This window comes from Aspergillus flavus, chromosome 8 (assembly GCF_009017415.1).
Source record: "Aspergillus flavus chromosome 8, complete sequence".
Lineage (NCBI taxonomy): Eukaryota > Fungi > Ascomycota > Eurotiomycetes > Eurotiales > Aspergillaceae > Aspergillus > Aspergillus flavus.
The window spans coordinates 621113-646267 of NC_092403.1; the positions used below are offsets into that span (position 1 = coordinate 621113).

At 47.8% G+C, this 25155-nt stretch overlaps 9 protein-coding genes across 9 annotated transcripts; 5 read left to right on the forward strand and 4 right to left on the reverse strand.

The window, feature by feature from the left end:
• Window positions 1-1188: 1188 nt before the first annotated feature.
• On the forward strand, window positions 1189-3090 carry F9C07_12377 (putative MFS peptide transporter Ptr2; the record flags this gene model as incomplete). Its single annotated transcript, XM_041295566.1, has 3 exons — window positions 1189-1220; window positions 1317-1863; window positions 1918-3090. The coding sequence occupies 3 exons, from the start codon at window positions 1189-1191 to the stop codon at window positions 3088-3090; spliced, it is 1752 nt and encodes a 583-aa protein (XP_041151556.1).
• Window positions 3091-5236: 2146 nt separating this feature from the next.
• On the reverse strand, window positions 5237-6399 carry F9C07_12378 (putative dihydroflavonal-4-reductase; the record flags this gene model as incomplete). The annotated part of the gene is made up of 3 exons (XM_041295553.2): window positions 5237-5551; window positions 5597-5799; window positions 5865-6399. The coding sequence occupies 3 exons, from the start codon at window positions 6397-6399 to the stop codon at window positions 5237-5239; spliced, it is 1053 nt and encodes a 350-aa protein (XP_041151555.2).
• A 1091-nt stretch (window positions 6400-7490) lies between these two features.
• Window positions 7491-10183, reverse strand: F9C07_12379 (putative isoflavone reductase family protein; the record flags this gene model as incomplete). The annotated part of the gene is made up of 3 exons (XM_041287640.2): window positions 7491-8782; window positions 9127-10057; window positions 10115-10183. The coding sequence occupies 3 exons, from the start codon at window positions 10181-10183 to the stop codon at window positions 7491-7493; spliced, it is 2292 nt and encodes a 763-aa protein (XP_041151553.2).
• Window positions 10035-14562, reverse strand: F9C07_2173196 (uncharacterized protein). The gene has a single exon (XM_041287639.2). It carries the CDS (start codon window positions 12796-12798, stop codon window positions 11005-11007), a length of 1794 nt encoding a protein of 597 aa, XP_041151552.2. The 5' UTR covers window positions 12799-14562; the 3' UTR covers window positions 10035-11004.
• Window positions 13633-14496, forward strand: F9C07_12381 (uncharacterized protein; the record flags this gene model as incomplete). The annotated part of the gene is made up of 2 exons (XM_071507827.1): window positions 13633-13724; window positions 13977-14496. The coding sequence occupies 2 exons, from the start codon at window positions 13633-13635 to the stop codon at window positions 14494-14496; spliced, it is 612 nt and encodes a 203-aa protein (XP_071367240.1).
• A 1007-nt stretch (window positions 14563-15569) lies between the features above and the next one.
• Window positions 15570-16403, forward strand: F9C07_12382 (Chloroperoxidase; the record flags this gene model as incomplete). Its single annotated transcript, XM_041295565.2, has 4 exons — window positions 15570-15745; window positions 15803-15850; window positions 15909-16180; window positions 16231-16403. 4 exons carry the CDS (start codon window positions 15570-15572, stop codon window positions 16401-16403), a joined length of 669 nt encoding a protein of 222 aa, XP_041151551.2.
• A 1062-nt stretch (window positions 16404-17465) lies between these two features.
• On the forward strand, window positions 17466-19043 carry F9C07_12383 (uncharacterized protein; the record flags this gene model as incomplete). The annotated part of the gene is made up of 1 exon (XM_041287646.1): window positions 17466-19043. The coding sequence occupies one exon, from the start codon at window positions 17466-17468 to the stop codon at window positions 19041-19043; it is 1578 nt and encodes a 525-aa protein (XP_041151550.1).
• A 214-nt stretch (window positions 19044-19257) lies between these two features.
• On the reverse strand, window positions 19258-20252 carry F9C07_2216262 (HSCARG dehydrogenase; the record flags this gene model as incomplete). The annotated part of the gene is made up of 2 exons (XM_071509677.1): window positions 19258-19890; window positions 19920-20252. 2 exons carry the CDS (start codon window positions 20250-20252, stop codon window positions 19321-19323), a joined length of 903 nt encoding a protein of 300 aa, XP_071367241.1. The 3' UTR covers window positions 19258-19320.
• Window positions 20253-23274: 3022 nt separating this feature from the next.
• F9C07_2287074 (uncharacterized protein) lies at window positions 23275-24103 on the forward strand. Its single transcript, XM_041287645.2, has one exon. The coding sequence runs from the start codon at window positions 23468-23470 to the stop codon at window positions 23852-23854; it is 387 nt and encodes a 128-aa protein (XP_041151548.1). The 5' UTR covers window positions 23275-23467; the 3' UTR covers window positions 23855-24103.
• Window positions 24104-25155: the final 1052 nt, after the last annotated feature.

The window sequence follows — 25155 nt, forward strand, 5'->3', positions numbered from 1 at the left end:
AGTGCCATGCGCGACCTGCATGCCTGATGGGTCGATCGATCAAGGATAGGGTTCCCCTCCGCCTTTCTGGGGTAGCATCGCATTGCTACGGAGCACGACTTACGACATGAGCAATAAACTTCGTGAACTGGGGAAAATTATTTACCGCATAGTATCTCGGCGTCCATGTGTCGCACCGACAATGGTTATCACTTCCCGTCTGGGTACTTCGAAGACCTTCAAATGGGTCCACCACCGGACATCACGCGGGGTGAACCGCCGACAATGGAATGATTTGGAGTCGCTGATAAGTCCGAACACCTGGTCTGTCGTGCTTATCTGCCAATCTGAACGGCAAATCGACTCTTGTTTACTCCCCAGTATGGATTTATGTTACCTAACAAAATTTCCGAATGCGGGTATACCGGTGGCGTTCGACGGTTGTTAATTGAAGGCGCTTCGTCAAACTAGACTAGGGGGCGCGTGCCGCAACCGAGGGAGGAGCTGATCAAAGACATTTTGTTGACCGAAGAATGGCGACATTGTTCGCCCCCAGTGTGGGTGCTGATAAGGAAAAAACCCCCTACATCCTGCATTTTTGTGTGCGATCACGAAAGGGGGCAAAAAAGACAAAATTCAGAATTTCCTTTGCTGAATCGAGAACATGACACGACCAATGCGAACAAGATTTTTTTATTTTTTTTACTGTTTACTTTTTGATTTTTTCTTTTTTACTCTTACCATGAAAAGAAAATTTTCGACAGGGCGGCAAACTCCGACTGGTTAGTTGAATCTTGTGCCGGGCTTCGAGAATGCGCCACGGAGCCAATCACAAGGGTTTCCGGCAACCTGGACGGATGCTTAACCGTTCTTGTCATCTCTTGTCATATCTTTGCATCTCTCGTTTGGGGTTACATCCGAGGGCACGCTAACCCTTCCCCATCATGCCCTCCATTGGTTTCTCGCCGTAATTTTGCCGGCGATGGAGCCTCCCAGCTTTTGTTTGATCACAGAGGTCGCTTCGAATGATAAGACCGGTCCCGCATCGGATCCCAGACCAGGCTTTCCCACTAGGAACGGGAATATAAGGTGGCTCTCATTTCCTTCCTGAGTTCTTGACCTCGTGCGCAACCGTTGAGACGAATTTCTGTCCCGCAAAACTATCCCCTCTTCCTTCTGGGGATTTTTTTTCGCCTGGTCTCCTTCACAATGTCTTCAGATCGTGATGTTGAGGTGACTCAGTAAGTGTCTCCTTCTGTCTTCTTCTGTTCTTCCTGCACCCTTCTTGTTCGCCACTACTCATCTTATTCCTCCGTTCACGGCTAACCTCTATGTAGACAACAGGCCCAATACAATGCCACACATGTAATCGATGACAAGGATGGCCTCGAGGCCAACGAAAAGGCTCTGGGACCTACTCCAGATGGCGAAGAGCCCACTCAGGATGAAATCAAGAACTTGCGCCATATTGCGGAGAACCTGCCTGTCTCCGCCTGGCTGGTCGCTATTGTCGAACTTTGCGAACGTTTCACATACTACGGTATGAGCGGGTTGTATCAGAACTACGCGAACCTTCCTCTAGATGGTAGCCAAGGACGTGGTGCTCTGGGCCTTGGTCATCAGGGTGCAACTGGTCTTACCACCTTCAACCAGTTCTGGTGCTACGTCACTCCCATTGTTGGTGCCATTGTTGCCGATCAGTACCTTGGAAAATACAAGACCATCGTTCTCTTCTCCATTATTTACATGATTGGTTTGCTCATTCTGGTTTGCACTTCAATTCCCTCGTCTCTTGAACATGGCGCTGGTTTGGGAGGCTTCGTCGTTGCCATCCTGATCGTCGGTCTGGGAACTGGTGGTATCAAGAGTAACGTGGCCCCTCTGGTATGTAATCACCGACAATCATTGGGTTGCCATGCCATGCTAATATCTATGTAGATTGCCGACCAATACAAGCGGAAGAAGATGGCTATCAAAACCATCGCCAAGACTGGCGAACGGGTCGTCATTGATCCTGCCCTGACAATTCAGCGTATTTACATGATCTTCTACGGATGTATCAACGTTGGTTCTCTCTCGTTGCTGGCCACTCCTTACATGGAGAGAGATATCGGCTACTGGTCTGGTTATCTGCTTTGTCTGTGCATGTTCATCTGCGGTTCCTGCGTGCTTATTGTCGGACGCAAGTATTACGTCGTCCGCCCTCCCCAGGGTTCTATCATCACCAACGCCTTCAAGGCGCTGTGGATTATGGTCATCAATCGTAACATGGACGCGCCCAAGCCCACCTGGCAGGCTGAGCACGGTAGCCGCGACGTGCCTTGGGACGACCACTTCGTCGACGAGCTCAAGCGTGCTCTGGTTGCCTGCAAAGTTTTCGCTTTCTACCCCATCTACTGGGTCGTCTACACTCAGTTCTCGAGTAACTTCGTCACTCAGGCCGATCAGATGGAGGGCCATGGTGTTCCCAACGACTTGATGCAGAACTTCGACCCTATCTCCATTATCGTTTTCATCCCGGTTCTGGAACTAACGGTCTACCCCTTGCTCCGTCGTTGTCATATCCAGTTCCGTCCTATTACCCGTATCGCTCTAGGCTTCATCGTCGCCTCTTTGGCTATGATGTACGCCGCCATTGTCCAGCATCTCATTTACTCTGCCGGACCCTGTTACGAGCACCCTGGCTGTGATGCCTCCATCGTCAACGGACAGACCACTGGCAACCGCGTGCACATTGCCATTCAGACCCCTGCCTACGTGTTCATCGGTCTCTCGGAGATTTTCGCATCGGTGTCCGGTCTTGAGTACGCTTACACCAAGGCGCCCCCAACCATGAAGTCGTTCGTGCAGTCCATGTACCTCCTCACCAACGCCTTCGGTGCCGCCATCGCTGAGGCTCTTACTCCTGCCGCTTACGATCCCGCCATCATGTGGATGTTCGTCGGTCTTGCCGTTGCTTCGTTCCTCGCCGGTGTCATCTTCTTCATCGTGTACCGCCATCTGAACCACACAGAAGACGAGATGAACGCCCTCGACGCCGATGATGATGTCGTAGCTGCGGCTCAGCAGGCGGAGGAGGAGAAGAGGAGGAAGAAGGAGGAGAGCTCCTGATCTTGTTTTTGTACTATAATTTACCTTTCTCGTTTATTTTCACATACATAGATACTAATCTCTCGTTCCTGACCCGTGGTCGGACATACTTGATCTCGCGCGGGCTCGCGTAATAGCACCTGCAGAGCAGATGAGACGAGTACAACGAGATAATGTATATACGAATCACGTTCGATCACGTTGAATCAATGAACACTTGACTCATTCCAAGAATTTGCCTCTCTTGTATCCCAATGACTCAGAGTAGAATTAGAACCACATGAATTTTCTATACCAAACCAAATATTCGGATCCCGGAGCTGGTCCGATGGAGCGTGTCTCACCATGTGGACCCGCACATGATCAAATTAAACGGACCCCGAACGGATTAAAACAGATTAACCTCGGTGGGACCACCACGTTTCTGATGACAAGATTCCATCACAAATCCTCGAGCTACCTCGCTATCTGCTAATACATATGAGACATCTACTAAACTTAAAGTACACACATGCCCTCATCCCCACCACCGTAACCTACCTAATGCGGACTAATGCTAGGGCTAAGCTAAGCTTAATGTAAAAGGTGGAGTATACTGTACCAGTAGCCAATGGTAGTCTGAGGACGGAGCTCTGGCAATGGGGTATTTTATGTTTGTCATGGTTTTCGGAGGACGGGTGGAACTCCGGCCAGCCATTCTTTTTTTTTTTTTTTCGTGGTTCTTCCCGAGACATGGTATGGTATGGAGTAGGTTTTTATGGGAGAGGTTTTAGGGGAGGTAATGGCATGATTCATGGATTTTGCTGGTGGACGATATGCGAGGTTTTATCGGGTCTCCTTGCTTATACGAGCCGCTAGGTGGTCCAAGATAGATATACTATAAGAACATATGTAGATTGTCATGTGAGTAGTACTTCTACTCTATACGGAATAACTGTGGGTGAAGACGGAAAGATTACGGTTGTGCGTGGCTTTTGTATCAAAACCATGGTCTTTCCGCCCTAGAAGTCGCTGCTTTAAGACTTCAAGTCGACCATGCTTGGGTAGTTTGTCTTAGTTCGTCCAAAGCTGTGGTCAATACATCCCCAATCAACAATAGTTATATACCTGGCGCGTACATCATAAGTATAGGAAAAAGGACAAAAGGGCAATCCTCCACCCCCATACAGTTTTTTCTTCAAGATGCTTCATTTAGCAGATTGTTCCCAACTGCCAGAAGACTTCCACTTTATATATAGAGACACAGGCATTCTGTATTTGAATGTCCTACAGCAAATCAAAAAAAGGCAGATCAGGTTGATTGAAACAGTTTTATTCACCAGCCTGATCCCGAAGTTAAAATCAAGTACGATGATCTTACAGAGAAATCTATGCACCGGATCAAACAAAATTTTATTCAGTATGTCAACAACACAGGGTGCTTTATGCATTTTGAGGGACCAGCTCTTTGGATTTCCATCCTGAATTGTTGAGTCTGAGGAGTTGGATTCGAAAACAATGATTATGTTTAACTTCCAGGTTGAGCAGCTGTGCATGCTGTGGCCTTTTTAGACTCCCGTGTTTCATGTGCGCTTCAAGTTCACAAAGTCGTTTCTCAGAATTTTCCCTTCATTGACGAATTATTGTCCAGTAAGCAACAGTAAGAAACGGTAATACTACGCTGTAGCACGAAATGATGGCCTTTTTGGCGTCATCTGCGACTGAAACAGGTAGTTCCCTTGGGACGAAATCGAACTTCTCAATATAGTACAGATTAAGACACCAAAGACTAGAGAATACCACACTACTTTATATATCCAATAGTCACCAAGAAGTTAAATATATATAATACCAGTTATGTAGAAAATCAGCGTGGTTTCAAATTCATCTATTCAGAAGAAGTGAGTATATACTTTTGAAGTCTCATGAACCTCCATTCCCTATATTCAAGTTAGAAGTTATAGTATTAACACAGATTCCAGCCCTCGACGAACCATTTCAAACTCATTAAGTTCTTCCTTGGTTTGCTGGGCAAGGAGAGGAGTTAAGCGGTTACATGTCGCGATCTCCCCGCGTCGATCATACTCGCTATTGTTCCACGTTTCGATGAACGAGGACTTTTCAAGGATCAAGTGCTGTTATTGTTCTAGGCATCATTGATTCGTACCAACCCAAAAATGCTACCACCCTAGGTGGAAAGAGCTTGCTTTTCGTTCCGCTCAATATCTAACATGCACCGCGCGGCGTCCAGAACTGTCTCTTCGAGACTTCGGAACTCCACCCCTAAAAACTTTTTCACCTTGGAATTATCAATGGAATATGCACCCGGAGGTAAAGAGCGTGTTCCTGGTTTGCCAAGCGGCGTGCGTTCGCTCAGTTCGGGATGGTGTGATCGGAGAATATCGCAAACATCCTGGAAGTCGAATTGCCTGGCGCACACCACAAACCGTTGGTTGCCTGCCTCTGGGACAATCATAGCTCTGAATTGTGCATATGCAAGATCCTACAGAGTGTTAGTTAGATTAGCGACAAGGCACGGGCGACTTACTCGAACGTCAACATAGGTGTGTACAGGCATATAGGGTACCGGTGCATCTTTTGTCGAGCTGAAGCAGAATTTCCACAACCGAGAATTGGACTCGTTCAACTCCCCGATACTTGTAATAGAATGTCGCAGAGGACCAAAAGTCGCCGGCGGAGATAACGTCACCAAGTCAAAATGTGGTTGTTCTTCCTTCATAAACTGCCATGCTGTGTACATACCGCCGTCTTAGTGTACCGCATTCTGCCAACAATAATCAGGGTAATTAACATACCTTCTCGTTCTGCAAAAAGCTTACTACCTCTGTATGCTTTCGACGGATCCCCATTCACAGCCTCTTCCCATGTAACAGGGCTCCAATCCGCTTCCGTATAAATCCTTGGTGGGTCCGCGACAAGGTTGTCGTAGTCAATCACACTGGCACAGCTGCCGGTCCAAATGACTCTCTTCACACTAGGGGCATTGTCTTTCACGGCTTTGAGCAGGTTCAGTGTCCCCTTGATCGCTGGCTCGAGGAACTGGAGATTGCTTCCCGCGTTCGCGTACGTGAATGGGGATGCAGTATGATAGACGGCGTCAAAAGCGGGGGTTCCCTGTACCGCCGTGTCATATGCTCCTGGTGCGACGATGTCGGGGACAATTGTGATAGTTATTTGAGATTGCTGGGCGGCGAAGTCCCTCAAGATCTTGTCGCCTTTTTCTTGGGTTCTAACAGCACAGCAGACGGTGCAGCCGTGGTCAAGAAGCTGGGCGAGGATGTGGGATCCGATGAAGCCGTTGCCCCCGGTAAGAAGAACGCGACGGGCCATTTTCAGCACTGGAGTGTGTAAGTTAATAGGACTCCTGTCTAGGAAGGTGTAGAGGGAAAAGTGAGGCCGAGGTTGCAGAGCCAGAAATGAAAGTTTCTTGCCTGTTCTCTACCCATCTGATACCGGCCACCTCTTCGGAGGGTTTTCTCTATTAATTGAGCAAACCATCTGAATTGCTTATAACGCGGAAATTCCCCATAGCGGGGTTGCTTATCAAGAGGGTTTACTGTTCATCGGATGTACCACGGAGTCACTGTTAACTCCGGTCGAGTGTGCTCTGGAGTATGGAGGACTCATTGTTCCCGTGGGGTTAACCCCGAGGGTGGATTTCCTCAGAGACCTGTAGTGGTTGGTTCGGGAGGGAACAATGTTTATCTGAGCTGGGCAGCTCCACAGTCTCCACTACTCCCGGTCCAAGGTCCAATATGCTCTACTAATAGTCTATACTGACTCGCTGTTAGCTCGGTTAACGCCGAGAGGAGATCTGTTTGTGGACAGGGATATAACAGAGAGAGTACTTTTGCTGACTCTTGAAATCCCTCGGAGAGCATGTTCAATTTAGCATCTTCTTTCACCCCAAAAGTGTCGAAAACTAGTGTCACTAACACTGAAATGAAGCCTCGAATAGTCCTGATGGGCAAGGTCGTTGCGCGACAAAGCTCTTGATGCTTAGAGATTCATGACAATGTAGCAAGCACCGATCGCATGTAGCCCCCCCTCCCCACGAGATACCCACGGGATCAAGTGGGTGTTCGCTGGTAAGCTGAGAGAGGATTCTCGTGTTTCATAGCTCCAAAGTTGGATATGGTTTCTGATCATACACGTTTGTAGTGACTGCCATCTTGTCCAGTGTGCTCTTAGTCGCGCTGGATCAGAGAAAATCTTATGAAATTCAGATTTAGATTATAGAATAATCTATATAAATAGAACGAATAAGATGATTTTGCGAACAGTAAGGGTATGTCATTCCATTTAACCCAGAAACGATGCAAAAGCACCCGTCAATTCTGTACCGAAAGTACCAAAGCAGATCTGGATGCTCTCAGTACAACAAGTAGAAGCTCCGACATTGATATCTATTGCAATACTTACTACTGCCCAGTACCATAATTCTGAAGCACATATTCAACGTCTTTGTCACCGCGCCCCGAAAGATTGACCAGTATGCGTTCGGACGAAGGGCGCTGCGACGCCAATCGGATCGCGAATGCTACCGCATGCGCACTTTCCAAAGCAGGGATGATTCCCTCAAATTTTGCCATGCGAAAAAAGGTACTGATGACTTCGTCATCGGAAATTGTTGCGACGGAAATCCGACCGGCTTCATGGAGCATCGCCATCTCCGGGCCGATGCCAGGGTAGACGAGCCCAGATGCCACGGATGAGACATTCGCAGGCGTACCATCATCATGCTGCAGCACAATCGACCGAGCACCATGCAATGTTCCCGGTTTACCATAGGATAGCGTGGCGGCGTGCTGGCCCAGCTCATCGGATTTGCCCAGTGGTTCCACTGCATGCAGAACGACCCCCGGATCATCAAGAAAAGCCGAATACATACCCATCGCATTCGAGCCACCCGCAACACAGGCAACAACATGCTCAGGCAAGCTTCCATTCGTAATCGAAAGGAACTGCTCACGGGCCTCTTGACCCACCACACTCTGAAAGTCCCGAACAATCAAGGGAAAGGGATGAGGCCCTATAGCCGATCCGATCGCATATAGCGCATGCTTATGCTGCTCTACATATGCATTAAACGCGGAGTCACTGGCCTCCTTCAGAGCCGATTGGCCAGCGGTTGCAGACACTACGCGTGCGCCGAGCAGCTGCACGCGACCGACATTCGAACTCTGTTTACTAACATCGATCTCGCCCATGTGAACCTCACATTCCAGGCCAAAATAGGCCGCCGCAGTTGCGAGCGCGACGCCATGCTGACCGGCCCCCGTTTCCGCTATCAACTTCGTCTTACCGAGTTTCTTGGCCAGGAGGGCGAAGCCAACGCAGTGATTGATTTTGTGCGCGCCTGTGTGATTCAAATCCTCGCGCTTAACGTAGATCTGAGCGCCCCCGACCTGCTTCGATATAGTTTCGAGATAATGGACCGGCGTTGGCCGCCCTTGAAGTCCGATTCGGGCCTTGTTGAGGGCGCGCTGGAATTCCGGTGATTGACGCAGCTCCTGATATGTGTTGGCCGGTTCTTCTAGTGCAGGCTGAACCTCAGGAGGATAATGCTTGCCACCGAACTGACCGAAACACCCTTCGGCGTCGGGGTAGCTTTGGGAATAAGGTTTAGCGTCCGGCATCATGACTAGACCTCTGAGACGAGGGGCAGTGATGGTTTGTTCTTGAGCTCGATCAAATAGGGAGCTTGGAAACGCTGATATCTCGGATGAGTATGAAAATCGGTAGATGGAGATACACACGAGAAGATCGAGTCAAAGCTCCAGGCTGTACAAGGCATGTATGAACCCTTTTAAGATAAGCGAGTGAAATTGGCCCCCAAGAAGAGCGGGGGAATGACGAGTCGAAAACGCGCTAAAGTCCCTATCGCATATTGAATTTGCAGCAGCGAACAATTAATACAACGTGAGATGAACTGAAGTCCAGAATATAGAACAAAACAGAGACTTGTCGTCGAAGCAATTCCCGTGCTTACATCCATCTATCCATTGAATCATTCAGGCTCCGTACATGTAGATGCTGTCTTCTAGGACGCCATACGCTCATCACGAAGCTGCAGCTCCTTGACCATATTTATCCCCACCTTAGTAGCTTCATCCAGGCTTTCATCCGGTAACCCAAGCAGGTCATTTTGAGCCTTCTTCGAGAGATCGTTGGGATGATCCGGATAGAACGCCCTTGCATACAGCATCTTACCAAAGCCAGCCATATTACCCAACTTCATTAGCGCCAGGCCATCCTCATATCGCTTCTTGGTGTCCTCATGAGTGATCGTCCAGTCAGCGTCAGTAGTACCGGTGACACGTTTGACGCTATCAAACATATCGTTCTGGCTGACCACGAAGCTCTTAACGTACACGCCCTTGTTAAGGAACGTCGACAAAGTAAGACTCTTATCATTTTCATCCTCTGGCAGTTCCTTAAGGCTCAGTACCTTAGCCACGGCACGCCCAACCTGCGATAACGTCGACGTCGAGTTCTTGGTATTACCATCGTCGTAGATTGTCAGGGAACGCTTGTCAAAGTCGAACCCGAAACGCGCCTCCCCACCCGCCAAGCTGTAATCGTACCAGAACCCACAGCACACTGTGATCCACTGCATACCGAGCCTCTCAATCTCGTCCCTGTTAGCCTTGGCTACGGGCCCCAGCAGCGTTTCCTCGCCGAGTTTAATGTCCTCAATGTCGCCGCCATACCCGTTAGGCATGACGTACGGAATACCGGCCTTGGCGGCCGCCTGGACGAGCTTGCTATGGGTGTCGCGGGGCGCGGTGGGGGCCATGGTTATGATCAAGAATTGCTGGTCCTTGAGGGCGGCTACAAGGGTGGCCTCGTCATCGTAGTCGACTGGGGCGACTAGGACGCCTTCGGGGAGTTTGTTACCACTGTCTTTGCGGGAAAGGGCCGTGACTGTGTGTCTTCCGGTCTTTAGAAGGGTGTTCGTAATGTGCGATCCAACGGTGCCTCCAGCCTAAGTGTGTTTGGTTAGTTTTCTAGTATATGTGGTGTTGTTGAGGTGCTCACTTACGCCGACAATGGCTACTCTTTCGATGGTGTTTTTGAAGCCGATGGGCTGGTCTTTGGCGTATTTGGGCATTATGATTGGGTTGGACGTTAGGAATGTATTGATGGCTGGTATTATGGTCGAATGATGCGGTTGAGGTGTTTATGTTCGTGAGAGAGTGAAGTGGTATTGTCTGACCACCCTTCTCTGGAGCAGAGGATGCCCGTCTATTTATACTTTGCAGACACAATCTCGAGTGCTGTAGTTCTCTGAGGTTCTCCTCGCAGCCTTGTCATATCTGATCGTACTCGAGAATCTCGGACGAAAGATCTTACATTGTAAAGTAGTATATCCGACTTGATTGTGTGTGAACTTCAATCTTGATTCGTCCGGAGATAGTGGTAGCACCGGGCGAAGGCGGCCAAATTAATAAGCCCACGCTTCTCCGCCGCAGCAGCCGCACGCAGGGGTCCCCTAACGCTGCCTGATAGGCTGGTGCGGCGGTAGGTGACTAAATCCGCAATCGCCGCACATAAAACCGCACAAGGCACGTGGCATTGATGATTCACCTACGGACTCACGGACTGATGGAGCTCCGAGCATTTATTTAACCTCTAGAATAATAAGGACAGAAAGCCCCGATGAGGAGCACAGATTCACATATACTTTATTGCGCCTCGCGGGGAGACGTGGTTTGCTATCCAACACTCAGGCAAACACGTGCGGAGGTGTCTAAGAACATAATGCAGGAATCAAGGCAAGGGCAAGAGGAGCACTTTTGGGTATTATAGTCTATCATAAATACAATGCTGAACTTCATCAGGTCATCCCAGAATACCACAACATGACTTGATAATTTACAAAGGGTATATCCGTTGAGTGAGGTCAATCAATACTCAACGAACCCCGCAGCACTATACCTGAATGTCAGGACCGAGCATCGATAGATATGGCTCGATAAAGAATTGGTCCCAGTCCACGTCCCAGTCTATATCTGGCACAGCAGTGTTGGTTTCGGATGCCGGCTGCGCCGGAAAGAATTGATAGTTCGCCTCGACAGCTTCCAACTGAGCAAGTTCTTTTCGTTTCTTCGCCATATTAAGACTGAGTAGATGCCGCGCCATAGATAACGCCTCACGCGTCAGCCCTGTATCGACAGCCTTGACTAAGTTCTCCAAGCCCTTGAAGGCAGCGCCAATATGGACAGAGGCGGCTGGCGTGTCGATGGCCAACAGGATGCAGGCATACTGGAAGACGCTGCCGATGACGTTCCAAAACAGACGACCCTGGCTAGCTTGCTGCTCGGCTGCCTCCACTGCGGCGTTGCCGCTATCAATGACGAGCTTGATGACCTCGTCTGGTATGCGGATCTTGAGCTGGTAAAGGCGACGATAGAAGCAGAACGCAATGTCCGCCTTGGTCACCACCAGGAATGGGTGGGTGGTCTGGAGCCCACCCAATACCTTGAGACGCTCAAATAGCTCGTCACTCGGAGCTGGGGACTGCCATTCGAGCTGAAACGGAGAGTTGGGCGAGGGGATAATCTGGACTAATTGAACGAATTGGTCAGCAACGGACCCTGATACCGGAATAATAGACTGGCAAGTCACGGCCCGAAAGTGTACAGGCGAACGATCGTACTCATAGGAAAGCATGATATGCCCAGCCCACGAGATCCAGAAAATCCTCCTCAGTCGGTCCGCATCATGTCCAAGAACCGCGGCGCCGGCGATGGATGCCATCTTCTTGATGTTCTCTTCCTCGTGCAGCCCTATCGCTTCACAGAGGTGCATTTGGGTGCACGAAGCGATCCAAGCATTGCTGGGGCGGGTTGTGGCCCGTAGATAAAACACTCGCATGCCCCACGCGACGATATGATCGATACCATGCAATCGCATAGAGGCCGGATCATCGAGAATGGCTTTGGCGTACTGCACCAGGTCAGACTCCCGCGGGTGTCTGTTGGGAGATAGGAATGACCCAAGAGCGGCCACACCAGCGGCCACAGCGGCAAAGGCGACAGCGTTGCTGCCGGAACCACGATAGTACTCCCGACATCGCTGGGCGTAAATTCTCGGGTCAATCACGTCGCCAATGGGGCCCAATATTGAGAAGTACACTCCTGAGAAAAAGTCGAGGTCTTTCTCCGAAATGAGATTCCCCAGAAAGCCGTGAGCGTTGGATGCTTCCTCGGGGCGAATGCCAAAGTTGTAGGCAAAGGACCGCATTTTGGGAGGACTGTCGGAGCCAAGGGCCACACCCAGGATGTGTGGGAAAGCCATGGCCGCCGATGCCCCAGAGTATCTGAACTTTTGCTCGTCAAAGATGCCCGGGGAGGCCCCGGCCACGATGGTGGGACTCTCCGTCGACGAGCCGTCGGCTTCGCGGGAGCCTCGCTCCATGTGAGACCGGCTGCGTGGACTGCCCGCTGTGGGGGCCCGGCTCGTCAGACGACTTTCACTGTCGAGGCTGACGCGCTTTGCTGAGGATGGAATATGTACGCCGCCACCCGTATTATCAGCGGTGTCATCAGCGTACCTGCAGTTGTATCCATAAGTGGAGCACATGCCGCAAGGATACACGGTGTCACATTTCCGCTTCCGCTGATGGCATGGGATGCATGCCTTTCTCGCGCGCTTGCGTTTGGCGATCGCAGTCGCCATTACTGGCAAAAGGCTATGAGCTTCAAAGCCTACTGTAGTGGACATACAACTGTCGAGATAATCTTCCGGCCCACCATTTCGGGGATGGAGTTTGATGATCGTAGATATCGTAGAAGATGGTACGAATGCTTAGTATCATACGATATCTAAGTTCTACGGTCAGGAAGGAAAGAGGGACGAAATTCAGTAAACGGAGTGTACTGGGAAGACAGACAGAGGAAAAGAGAAACTTAGAACAACTGAAGCTATCTGGAGGCTGGTGGGCTTTTGGGGCGGAACAGTGGATCATCCTTGGTCTAACTAAAAGCGGCTAGCGCACCTCCATTGTAAGTATACAACGTTAGCCCCCGCCAGAGCATGCGAACTAAAAATGATATAAGACATATGCTAGAGAATGTGACATGCTTTTGGAGACGTCAATATATATCGGGCTGTGTAGTGGGATGAACCTTCGGTTAGAAGCAAGGGCAAATGCAGCTGCGCAACCAGGTTGAGAATCTGACATTGCTTTAAAACAACCATTAGAACCTTCCCCATTCCCTGATGCCAAAAGGTCTGGGGTACCCATGGGAAACAGGGACCCCTGACCAACATATCGGTATCGATGATGGCCTAGATCAATGTTACTTTCTCCCACTGGACTTTAGCTCTTCCCCAGAGGTATATATGACCATCGGACATCTTGGTCAAGGCTGAATGGTCATTGTGAACATTCCTGAAGCTTCTTCAACACAAATTCTAGGACAAGCGCCTTCCTAGACTAGACTTGATACGCAAAGCTCATCTGGAGCTTTGGAGCTGGGATGGAAGTACCAAGCTTGACAGCGACACTTGGGATGTTCATATTACATCAGGACGAGGGCTTAAGTCTCTTTTGTCATGAGCACTTACATACACCTCAGCCACTACAGGTGTATCCGCTGCAAAGAAAAGCAGGTTGAAAGCGTAAAGCGCCGGACATATACCACCTGGTGAGCTATCACAAGACTCAGCACGGCATAGTCAAGCTAATTGGAGCCTATATAGCTCCCGCTGCCTCCTGAAATTCCGATGAGTAGAGCCTGGTGATACTCCTTATGAGACCATAGACGCGGACGGCATACCCTTCACAGGTGAGGCTATAGAAGCCCCAATTTCTGGGAGGCCCGCCGGTTGACAATGAAATGGGAGCCTTTGATTAACATTGCCTACTGATATCTTTACTGTCACTGCATCTTGTATAGGCTCACGCCGTTATCATTCACACCAGAGTTTACGATTCCTGTCAGTGACATCTGTCCTTGGCACAATAACCAGGGAGTGGTACGTGCTGACTATGGCGACCAGGACTATCATCAAGATCACTTTAAACAATTGGAAGGCTACAATGCGTTCCGTGCTATGGTATTTTTGTTATTTCCGGGATTATGGTCCAAGGTTCTTGGCCAACAAGTCTTCATAGCCGATGACGAGCGGGACAGCGTGGTTGACGATCTGAATACCGCTATATATCGACTTGGGGGCATCATTAAAGATGCTACTGATAGATATATGTTCGAGGTATACCACGACGCGGAAGTAGCAGGCGTCGTGCTTCCTGACGATGTCCTCAACTTTCTGAGAGAGCAGAAAGAACAGTCACCAGAAAACGAAGTGATTGGAATGGCTAGGAGCATGAAATTCGGCCCAACTAGTTGCTTAGCAGACTCGGTAGTGCAAGAAGTAGAGGATATTCACCGTGGTGGACGGTCGGGTGATCACTGAAAACTAGAGGTCAATTACCCTGAGATAATGTGATGTAGCTCATATAGGATCATGGGGCATGAAAGGGTGAGGCATTAGGATTAATTTATTTGGGACATTTTGACTAATCAAGGAAAGTCAACAGATTGTTCTAGGCAACTTGCACGTTGTCGATTTCTACCTCAAGTACGGAGTGTTTTGAGATCGTTCCGGGTTCGGGTTCGGGTTCGGTTTTTGAGACAGTTAACGGCCTCTATCACTACTACGGAGTATGTAGAAGATCCCAATATGGTGCTTGGTACGAGTACGAGGGTTTGATCGACAGAGTGGGTCTCGCTTCGATATTGAATCAAATCTATTGGTTGGATTGAGCTACTGCAAATTTACCTACTCTGCATAGACAATTCCATTATACACCAGGCATATGCAATAAAACGACTATCATTGGCGCAGATTCGGCTCATTAGTCCAACGGACTATGACGATCTCAAATGTTGCTAGACTCTAATCGTGAAATGAGAGCCCGAAGTAGAGCAAGACGGGAAAATCTGGGGCAGTGTTGATATCAAGGATGCCTATTCCTGTATCCATAGTTGAGCTAGAAGGCTCGAAGATAGGTTTCAAGTACGAGTACGAGTTGTAATGAGATCCACAATTACGCATGTTAAATGATATCCACCACTACAAATAAACCAATCCTCAGTGGCTAGCGTCGCGCCAGGCCTTAGCTTACCTGACATAAAATTCCCGGTGACATTCTAAGTTCCGCAGACGGAGCATAACTTGCTTGCGTCATACAGGATGCTGTCTGTGCTGTCACTAAATCTTATAAATACCTTTTTGCATTCCAAGAAGGTGTCAGACAATCGAATCCCCTGAGCCGATACATCTTATACTAGCCTTCTTAGACCTACGCGAACAAAACTCGAACATGAGACTGTCTATCCTCACTACTTCATTAGTGTTGGCTCTGGCTTCTGCCAACCCTCACTTTGGACAATGGAAGCCCGCTGGGGCAGACGACTGTACGATGGGAGGCGTCCAAACTTTGTTCGTATAGTCGCTGATATGTTTTAGTTCGAGGTCCTTGTCCCATGATGAACACTCTAGCAAATCATGGCTTCCTTCCCCACGACGGCAAAAACATCACACGAAACACTGTCATTGAAGGCCTGTCAGCGGCCCTCAACTTCAACGCCTCACTTGCGAGCCTGATGTTTGACATGGCCATTGTTGTCAACCCAGAGCCTAACGCTACGTTCTTTACTCTGTAGGACATCCCATAGTCCCTCATCAGTTTTACCTATCAACCCTAACACACATGCAGTGATCAGCTCAACAAGCACAACCTCTTAGAGCATGATGCAAGTTTAAGGTCAGTTCGCATATTTCCAACCCATTGCACCAAAATACCAAGAGCTAACTCCCATAAGTCGGACCGACGCCTACTTCGGCAACAACCACGTCTTCAATGAGACAATCTTCGAAGAAACAAAGAAGTACTGGACCGGACCCACCCTGGACGCCAACATGTTAGCCAACGGCAAATTGGCTCGTCAGATCAGCTCTAAAGCATACAACCCCACCTATACATTCACGTCGTCGATGGAACAGTTCAGTCTCGGCGAGGTTGCTGCTCCCATTATCGCGTTCGGCGATATCCAAAACGGAAAGGTCAACAGAACTCTGGTAGAATATTTCTTCGGTAAGTTCATTGGCCCGTATCGTCTATCGCCTTTCTGATGTTGATCGCAGAAAATGAACGTCTCCCGACTGAGCTGGGATGGTCCCGGCGGGAGGAAGTTGTTAGTCTGGTGGATATCGCGGGCGTGACCCAGATGATCAGCAATGCTACCAATCTTATCACTCCTTCTAGAGAGTCTCGTGCGAGTAAACGTCGAGACTTGCATTCTGGTCTTGGGTTTTAGATGGAATTGTTTCTACCTTGAACAATGGACGGCGATTTAGTGTATATACACCTGCTTCTTGGAGGATTGCAATAGATAGGTATATTCAGGACACTTTATTCTTTATTCTTGATGAAGAGTTGCAACTCATTAGCGTACTAGGGACTGCCAGCTCAAGGATCTGGCAAAGACGTGCGCAGCGAGGGAACCGCATTACATTCGATTACACTACCTAGATTACCAAGATTATCTAAATCAATTTCACTACCTACTATATAAGTTACTCAGATAGCTTGGATCTATTGTACTACTTAGGTTGCACTATCTAGATTGCCTGCAGCCTACCTTGCCTAAATAGGCAGTGCGAAGCATTTAAATGATGTAGACACCTCGTCTCTAGACATTACAACACGTTCGGATAATTTAGGATTTAGAAAACTAGACCGTACAGCCAATTTGCATAATCGGCTGCCCTGCCTAGACTGTCTATCTAAATTACCTACCTAGATTGCCTACCTAGATTACCTAGATGGTCTAAATAGTTCTAGATTAGCTAAATAGACTTGGACTGATTATAGAAGATGAAGCGGAAGGTAACGTCAATAGCTAATTCTCGACCAATCAGAACCCAGATCCTCTCGCGCAGTATAATGCTTTCTCCGCTGCGCAATCACTATATTAGTACTATCCCTCGCACCCTGTGTACTGTGCAGTAATACTTCTGTCGACTATAAACTCCCTTGTATATACATGACAATTACACTGGGTAAGGTGAGACAACGAGCAGTGCCATGGGTGTTCGCAACATGGAATCCGCTTCGTAGCACTGGAGTGGGGAAGTGAGGTTCCTCCAGCTGAATCGTACTCGGCTAAATCGTGCCGATCCCGACGATCCTCATACCACGATTCAGCCAGCCAACTGCAGAAAGATTCATTTATAAAGAAAACAAGAAATCTCTTTCCACAATCTAGATATTAGGAGCCAATACGAAGTACATTGCCACGTCTTTACCTCGGAATCATAGTCGCAAAGCACATTACCCGTACAAGTTCTCAACAGACTGTATAATCCTAAAACTAAAGATGTCCAGGATCAGATTATCAGAAATCCCCCAAGAAATTATCCTAGAGATATACAAGAATCTGGAGACTCCCCAAGACCGATTGAATCTTGTATGCTGTTCGCGACTCTTTTATGACTTGTGTCTGCCGTTGCTCTATCAGAAGTTGCGCACTGGCGGCAAGGATCTTGTTCCAATTGCTCGAGTTGTCCGTACCCTTGTTGAAAAGCCGTCTCTTGCGGCACGAGTTCGCACTTTGCATATTTTTGATTGGACGAGGTATGTTGGATTCAATTGTCCGGAATTTGACCAGGCACTCGATGCATTCAGAGAGGAGCGTGATATGAAGAGGGAACAGGGGGCGGCCAACCAGGAGGAGGTCAAAGGAGGTGATGGAAATGAGGATGAAGATGCTGGCGATGAGCATACTGGGAATGACGATATTTGTGATGACAGTTCTGGGGATGTCGATTTTGGGGGTGATGGTGATGATGGTGATAATGCCTCGGATGATGACAGTACCTACTTGAAAACATTCGACTATGGTCCGCTGCGTGAACAGGCAATGCTTGTGACCCGTTCTGAGGATGCGACAAACTACTGGATGGATGAAATTACCATCGGAGACGCCGATGGATGGGTCGCGTTGCTGCTAACCCTTGTGCCTAATATTCAGCGACTTGAGATTGAATTTCCCTGTGGGTCGTTTTGGGTTCGCTGGGTGCTGAAATGGGAAATAGCTAGACGTCTCGATTCTATCCCGGCTTTCAAGTCACTCTCTGAGGTTTATGTTGACTGGGACAGAGAAGACGTGCAAGCTTGTTGCAGGAATATAATACCTTTCTTTCTGCTGCCCTCAATGCGCCGGTTTTACGCAAGTAAGCTTTTTGCTGAGCTTGCATCGTTTGAGGACTACTGGCCGAATGAAGATGATTTAACCGAGGTTGCTCGGTTTTCTCCTGTTACACATATTGAGATTGATGAGAGCGATGGGCAATGGGGCATGTGGAAGGTGGTGGGTATTTGCAAGAACCTCCAGTCCTTCAAATACAATCACAGTGGCTGCGCGGGCTTCGATCCAGGTGGTTTCTATAAGGAGCTTTTCCCATTTAAAGAGACTCTTGAGACGATATGGCTCGATATTAAGGAAAGCTCTCGTGAAAACTGTACGGAGGACTCACACCATTGCCACGATCCATTCCCTTCCTTCAAGGATTTCACATCTTTAAGAACGCTCCATCTCCGAATGAAGAACTTGCCTGGGCTGAACATCCAATCTGGGGATGATCATGCTAGCATGTCATTTGCCGAAGCCCTTCCATCTTCACTGGAGACTTTACAAATCGCCGATATTGGAAGCTTAGTTAACCTTCAGGTACTTGTCCAGAAGTTACAGGATCATGTTGAATATGCCTTGGATTTCACTCCGGCATTGAAAGACATTGCTATTGAACCTTTGCGAGACTCACCGCGAATGCCAGAACTTCTTGTGAAGCTGGATAGAGCCTGCACAAAGGTAAATATCAATTTCCATGTATGTGATATACATGATGAGCGAGTCAACTGGGGTGCTGAAGGATTCGCACCGCGGTTTTTGTGAGATGCTCTATTATCTACTTATGAAATTGACATGTGAAGAATGAGATAAAAGATTAACAATATAGATTAAGCGGACCTATTAGTATACGAGTTGACTTATTCGATCGAGTTAAATCAGCAGATGAAAAGCAGAACGTTATGACTTACTAGTACTCTTTGTAATTACTATCGCGAGTTGTTCATTATAATTAGATTGGGCGCCCTGGGGAGCCCAGTTAGAACCAACGTAGTAATTAGAATCGATTTCCATATCGTGTAAATTAAGTATTCTAAACTAATTAAGCACATGCCTCCAAATCCTTCATATACTTCTCTGCAAACTCCTCAAATGTAGTCAACCGTCCCTTGACCATACTCCTCGTCTGCTCAACCAAATCTCCAGTCCCAGGCCCGAAATACCCAACTTCCTCAAAGAACCTCATCATAGAGACAACCCTACCCCCCTGTTCGCTCTTCATAAAACCAGCATACACTTCATCCGGAAGCCGCACATACCGAACCACCTTCCCCGACACCGCCGAAATGATTCCCACGATCTCAGAAAAGCTATACAACCTCGTCGCAGCATAGAGCGTAGCGCCCCCCACACCCTCCTCACCCCCCAACAGAGCAGCAACATACATCCCCGAGTCATTCGCCGCATCAATAAGCGGGACTTTCGTATCCGGGTCCAGCACACTGGCAACACTATACGTCCCGTCCAGCCCCAACCGCGGCGCCATCATAGTAGTCAGATTCTGCATGAACATGCCCGGCATAAACAGGGATACTTTAATTTGTAGCGTACGCAGATACGCCTCCGCCTCGGCCTTGGAGTCGAAGACGTCCATGGTGCGACCATTCCAGAGCTTCGATGCGTGCACCGCCGTGCTGAAACGATATGCGTAGCGCCTGCCGCCACGGCTGCATCGCCGACGTTCTTGGTCTGTCTGTATTCGCGGCTTTTGAGCTCTGCGTCGTAGATGGTGCTGGTGATTAGGATTACCGTGTGCGCTTGTGCGAGGGCTCTGGGGAGAGTGGTTGGGTCGTCTATGTCGGCTTGAACTGTTTCAATGCCTTGGTTGGTAATCTCTGTTGCTGCTTTGCTGGTTGCGTCGCGTGTGATTGCGCGGATGGAGTATTGTTTTGATAGAACTGGATCATGGTGGACTGTTTCGAGGATCGAGCTGCCTTGTTGGCCTGTTGCTCCGAAGATGACGAGTTTGGACATTGTTGGCTGGTATATCGGGGTTTCTGTTCTACTTATGCTTGATGTACATTCTGGAAGCTTGTATCGCTTATTTGTAGTCTGTACTGGATGAGTGTGATGTAAGATCCGGTCGGTCTCCTAGGTCTCGGAGATAATTATGTTAGATCTGATTTAAGTCCGGAGTTGGGGTCCGGTGTAGTATCGATGACCGAATAGAGTCCTTTTTTCTTTCTTTTCACATCTACATAATCAGCATAGTTCTAGCTAAAGTATAATCTAGCGCTACTATCACAGGGCCCCGAGGCAATATAGGAGCTAATAATTGTCTCAAGTAGGTGGAAGCCGAGTTAGTATTTGAATTAGACTTGCTGTATAAGGAACCACCTATCAAGAAATAAATGTCAACGCTTTGCCATACTTTGAACAGCTATAGTAGCGGGACAATAAAATGATAGAACTAAATAATAAGACGAGATATGATATACGAGAATCACACTCGTATGCAGTCGACTACATCAATGTAGCTGATATAAGGGATGAGAAGGTAAGAGATATCGATAGCGAATCGCTCTACCAGGTACTAAAACACGCAGTTCCTTCGCAAATATTAATACGTTGTCATAATAAGGTCCTCGCTCTTCAAGAATGAAACCTTGCGTTCGGGCGGATGTTATATGCTCCCTGAATGGTAACATTTGATAATGGTGATAGCGTGCGAGAACCCCAAGTGTCGTGCTAGAATGGATGGCTTACCTGATCGATGTGCGATATTCCCTCCACTATAATTCATCAACACGATAAACATCCTGCTCATAATATAAGGCTTATGAGACCTTTACTGATGCACAATATAACCCGGCCATCGTGTTGAATGTTCCACCTCACCAATTACCACGGATCATACTGCCAAAACCGCTTTACAAGCGCATATATTTTATTACTGTTACATTTCCCCCACCTGAGCAAGGTATGTATGACGTATGCTTGTAGTTCATGCACATTTCCCCAAATACCTCACTATAATTAGGCCGACTGTAAGGCTTTCTCTGATTAACCGCTGCTAATACAGCTAAGATGTATTTGAGTTTTGACTGAGCCTAGAATCGCTTAGCGAGAAAGCCTTGAACAGCCCGGCACTAGACCTTACGCGATTGTTCTATAAAAAAAGCTGGCGGAGGAAAGTTTGAGTATGTTACACGATCGGCTGTGTATACTTTATAAGTTCCAGAGAAAACATGGTTTGCCTACAAGGTCTTTTGCGGGAAGATCACAAGTGGGATTTTTAGGGGTAGATGTTGGTGGTGGCTGTTTGTAGTATAATACTGGCCCAAGATGACTATGATCCAAGAATAACTGGCTTGAAGGGGTCATTCCTAATAGCATAAGTTATGAACCAAATGCGAAATACTGAACGGAGATCAGGCAATGAGATGGCGTCACTCAGTGTTTTTCTTCTGAGGAAAGGTGTCGACCAGACTAGATCAATGTTTTAACTGCTCTCTGAATTGGGAAAAGCTGCTCAGAAATACCGCAAAATGGGTTAACAGAAGAAAGTAGCGGTGAAGGCTGACAGTGGCAGAATGAGTAGCACAAGAAATATTCAGCCAACAGACGAAATCTATTCTGAGGTATATGTTGGTTGGCTGCCAAGAATGGATACGGGCTGAAGGCGTTCCTTCTGCTAACGAAAAAACACGACAGGTGGCGGATGCTGTGCAAGCCGAGGTGAGAAGACGCCCTGAGACCAGTGGTGTATGCGAAAATTGTGGAGGCAGTTGTCGTTTTCTCTCTGGGACCTGCTTGTTCTCTTGTTTTTACTTCCGTTTTGTGCTTCCACTTCTTAGGCACCAGACAGGCATGGATAGGGATGTGACTATGATGGCCATTCTTAATTTCTCAAATTTTAAATGAAGGTTCAAGGGGACATATCGCGGTGCTGATGCCGGTATGGATGTTTCTGGAACCTGTTAGCTATGTATTCGGCTGTTCATACGGAAGCGAGGATGAGGTACAACACACGCGATCCCAGCAATCAGGTGATCATTTTGGATAAACTATACAGTTTGATGATGATAATATTCCAAGACAGTTCATCGTTATTCAAAAAGGACAGCAAGTGAGACAATGCGGGGGATACGAGGACTAGCCTGGCTGTGGCGTGGTGGCCGTTCGATGTGTCATCGGAATCTATATCCCTCAATGTTCGAGGTGCACCCAGGGTACATTGGTTCACGTGGTTCAACTTCATGGTTCCTTTGGTGTCCGAATAGATTTCTATGTCTTTCCTGCCTGGAAAACCAATCTTCTCAACCAGATTCGTGATTACCACTTGCCGCTCCCAAGGTCTATCACTGTTGAGTTTAGAACTATCAGTGTCATGATGCAATGATCGCACTACTCTATCGAGATCAGTCTTAATCTAGTGACGAGCCAGTTTTCAACATTCATTAGAAATAAACTATGGCCTAGTCGCCAACTTGACAGGCTTACCCCGGATCAGATGATGTACTGCGCCCCACATCCTTTTCATGTAAGACAGCGATGTCTTAGTATATTACTAAATCAGTTGCTGAAAAGAAGGAGGCTCCACATGTTCACCATTGGTCTTCCATTTAGATGCTCCGTATATGGAACGCCTAAAGTTAGGGTTTTACTATAGCGTCTTCCCCGACCTAGAAACATAGCCCTACCGATACGAACTCCGTCGGCAACTTTTTCCTGGTCAAGATCTCAAAGAGCTTCCGCATTTAGCGGCTTCTGAGATATGTCATACTATTACTTCGTTCTACAACATTCGCTTGACTGCAAGTCCTGGTGATGGATTTCTCGGTTCCTGTACAGCCTCTGGAACCTAAACTCCAGTTCCGGTGTCTTCCAATTGGGACACGCCAACTTGACAGAGAGAGGCTTTTGAACCTGAGAAACAAGTCCAATCAAGCATATTCCCATTACGAGGGCTGGTAAGCTGAGTATGGGCTCAGGAATAGGCCCTCATCATGGAGGGCCTGAGAATGGCATAGCCAGAAGCCGCAAGAGCCGTATACACGGATCATGGTCGAGCAACATGCTTGTAGACCGTGAAGGGAAAGGTATAAATTCAACCTGTTGTCCGCCATTATCATATCCTTCATTATCACATCAAACACAAGAGTCTCATTTCAAACCAAGCCTCCAACTATCATAATTCTCTCACCTATTTCCTTAGAATCATCCATCCCCATCAACTCGCTCTCAAAATGAAGACCACATTCGCCGTCATCATCTCCGTCCTCACGGCATCTATCTCGGCCGCTCCTCTTGAGGCCCGTCAGTCCAACCAAGTGACTCTGGCCCTGTCTAACGACCAGAGCGGTGCCTATGCCGGCGTTGCCTTCGCCGCTGACGGAACCGACAAGAGCATCAAAGCTCTCTACGGCGGCACCTCTGTTGGAGCGAGCGGCTCCGTTCTCGCTTCTTCCGCTCAGCTGGCATCATTCCCTCAGACAATCCACTGCGTTATCAAGAACAACGGCGCAGTCATTGCAAATCTCGATGCTCAGCATACCTTTGCTGATTTGGACGGAAACCCGGCTTCTGCTACTCCTGTCAACCTCGACCACGGTATTGTCAACTGCAGTGCTTGATGGGATTTTAACAGAACCATCCATCTTCACACGGGACTATGGCCGTTAGATTAATGAGTGTAATGAGGGGGTTTCATGATCGGTGAATGAATTGAGCTTAATGATTGATTTATGTGCCTGAAAGCGGGTTAATGTGCAAGAGTTCGGTTTCTGATAATCAAGCGCAAGACCATATATGTACGCACTAATAGAAACCTGATTTCACTGCTGAGCTTTCTTCCCAATGTTATCCTATCAGTAGAATGTAGTTGCTAATACGGAAAGATACGTAGTACCGATCTCAAGCGGCAGAGTATACAGGTTTATGTCGGGTAATCGAGTAACCGAGGACTAACATAATAGTTAGTTCTTATTGTTATTCTTTGCCACTCCATAAATCTCGACTAAGGACCCCCAAGGGAATATACTTTCGACTCCGATACCGATATTCATCTCCATTACCCACATAACATAATTCAGATAGGAAAACTAGACCGAAGCCCTGACCTTCGCCCGCAATTACTTTTCCTAAATCCACCTCCCCCACATCATGCACGGGTCTTACAAGACAAATCCTCCCAGACTCGAACCTCAACAGCCCGATGGCATGAAGTAAGATATAGTTTCGGGTTGGAGGCTCCCGAATCTCGTGATAGCCTTGCTTATCTGGTTCGTTGGTGGTGTGCCATAAGATATGCAAGGAGATTGGACGATTGCAATCAAGCTTTATCATGCTATAAAAATCCCCACATGTCTGCCAATAATGACACGGCCCTTGGTATATATCTGTGGTTATGTGAATTTTGCTGCCTGCTGTCGACGTGCATCCGTACATAGTCATATTATATGCCTAGTTATAATTGAAAAGACTAGGAACCATGGGCCATTATCTTTGGTACCGGAAAAATATCGTTGAACTTGTAGACCCGGGAAATTTGTATACTTGTTTTTCTCAAGACATGTTCCTACAGTATATATATAACAGTGTATATATATTGTACCCGAGGTGAACAGTGACTTTAGTATCATACGAATTTCTACTAAAACATATGCTATTTCAAAGTAGATCCAGATCATACTTGGATTTGGAATGTAGCACGGTACCTCTTGATATATATTATTGAAGATATTTTGTCAGAAGAATAGAGTTTTGGTGAGCTTGCCGGCTAATCATGATTATGATATCATTATCGGGATTACCTTTTTTTTGGCCTTATTTATGTGTTTGCCTATTATCGGAGCAAGTGGCAGACGAACCGTGGAGGCGAAAGCGAGTATGTCTTAGCCTTTAGGCACTGCAAGAAGGTGGACGAACCGGCAGT

Bases quoted from the DNA above. Each gene is read 5' to 3' on its own strand.
- F9C07_2173196 (XM_041287639.2), bottom strand. From the start codon at position 12,798: ATGTCCACTACAGTAGGCTTTGAAGCTCATAGCCTTTTGCCAGTAATG.
- F9C07_2287074 (XM_041287645.2), top strand. From the start codon at position 23,468: ATGAAGACCACATTCGCCGTCATCATCTCCGTCCTCACGGCATCTATC.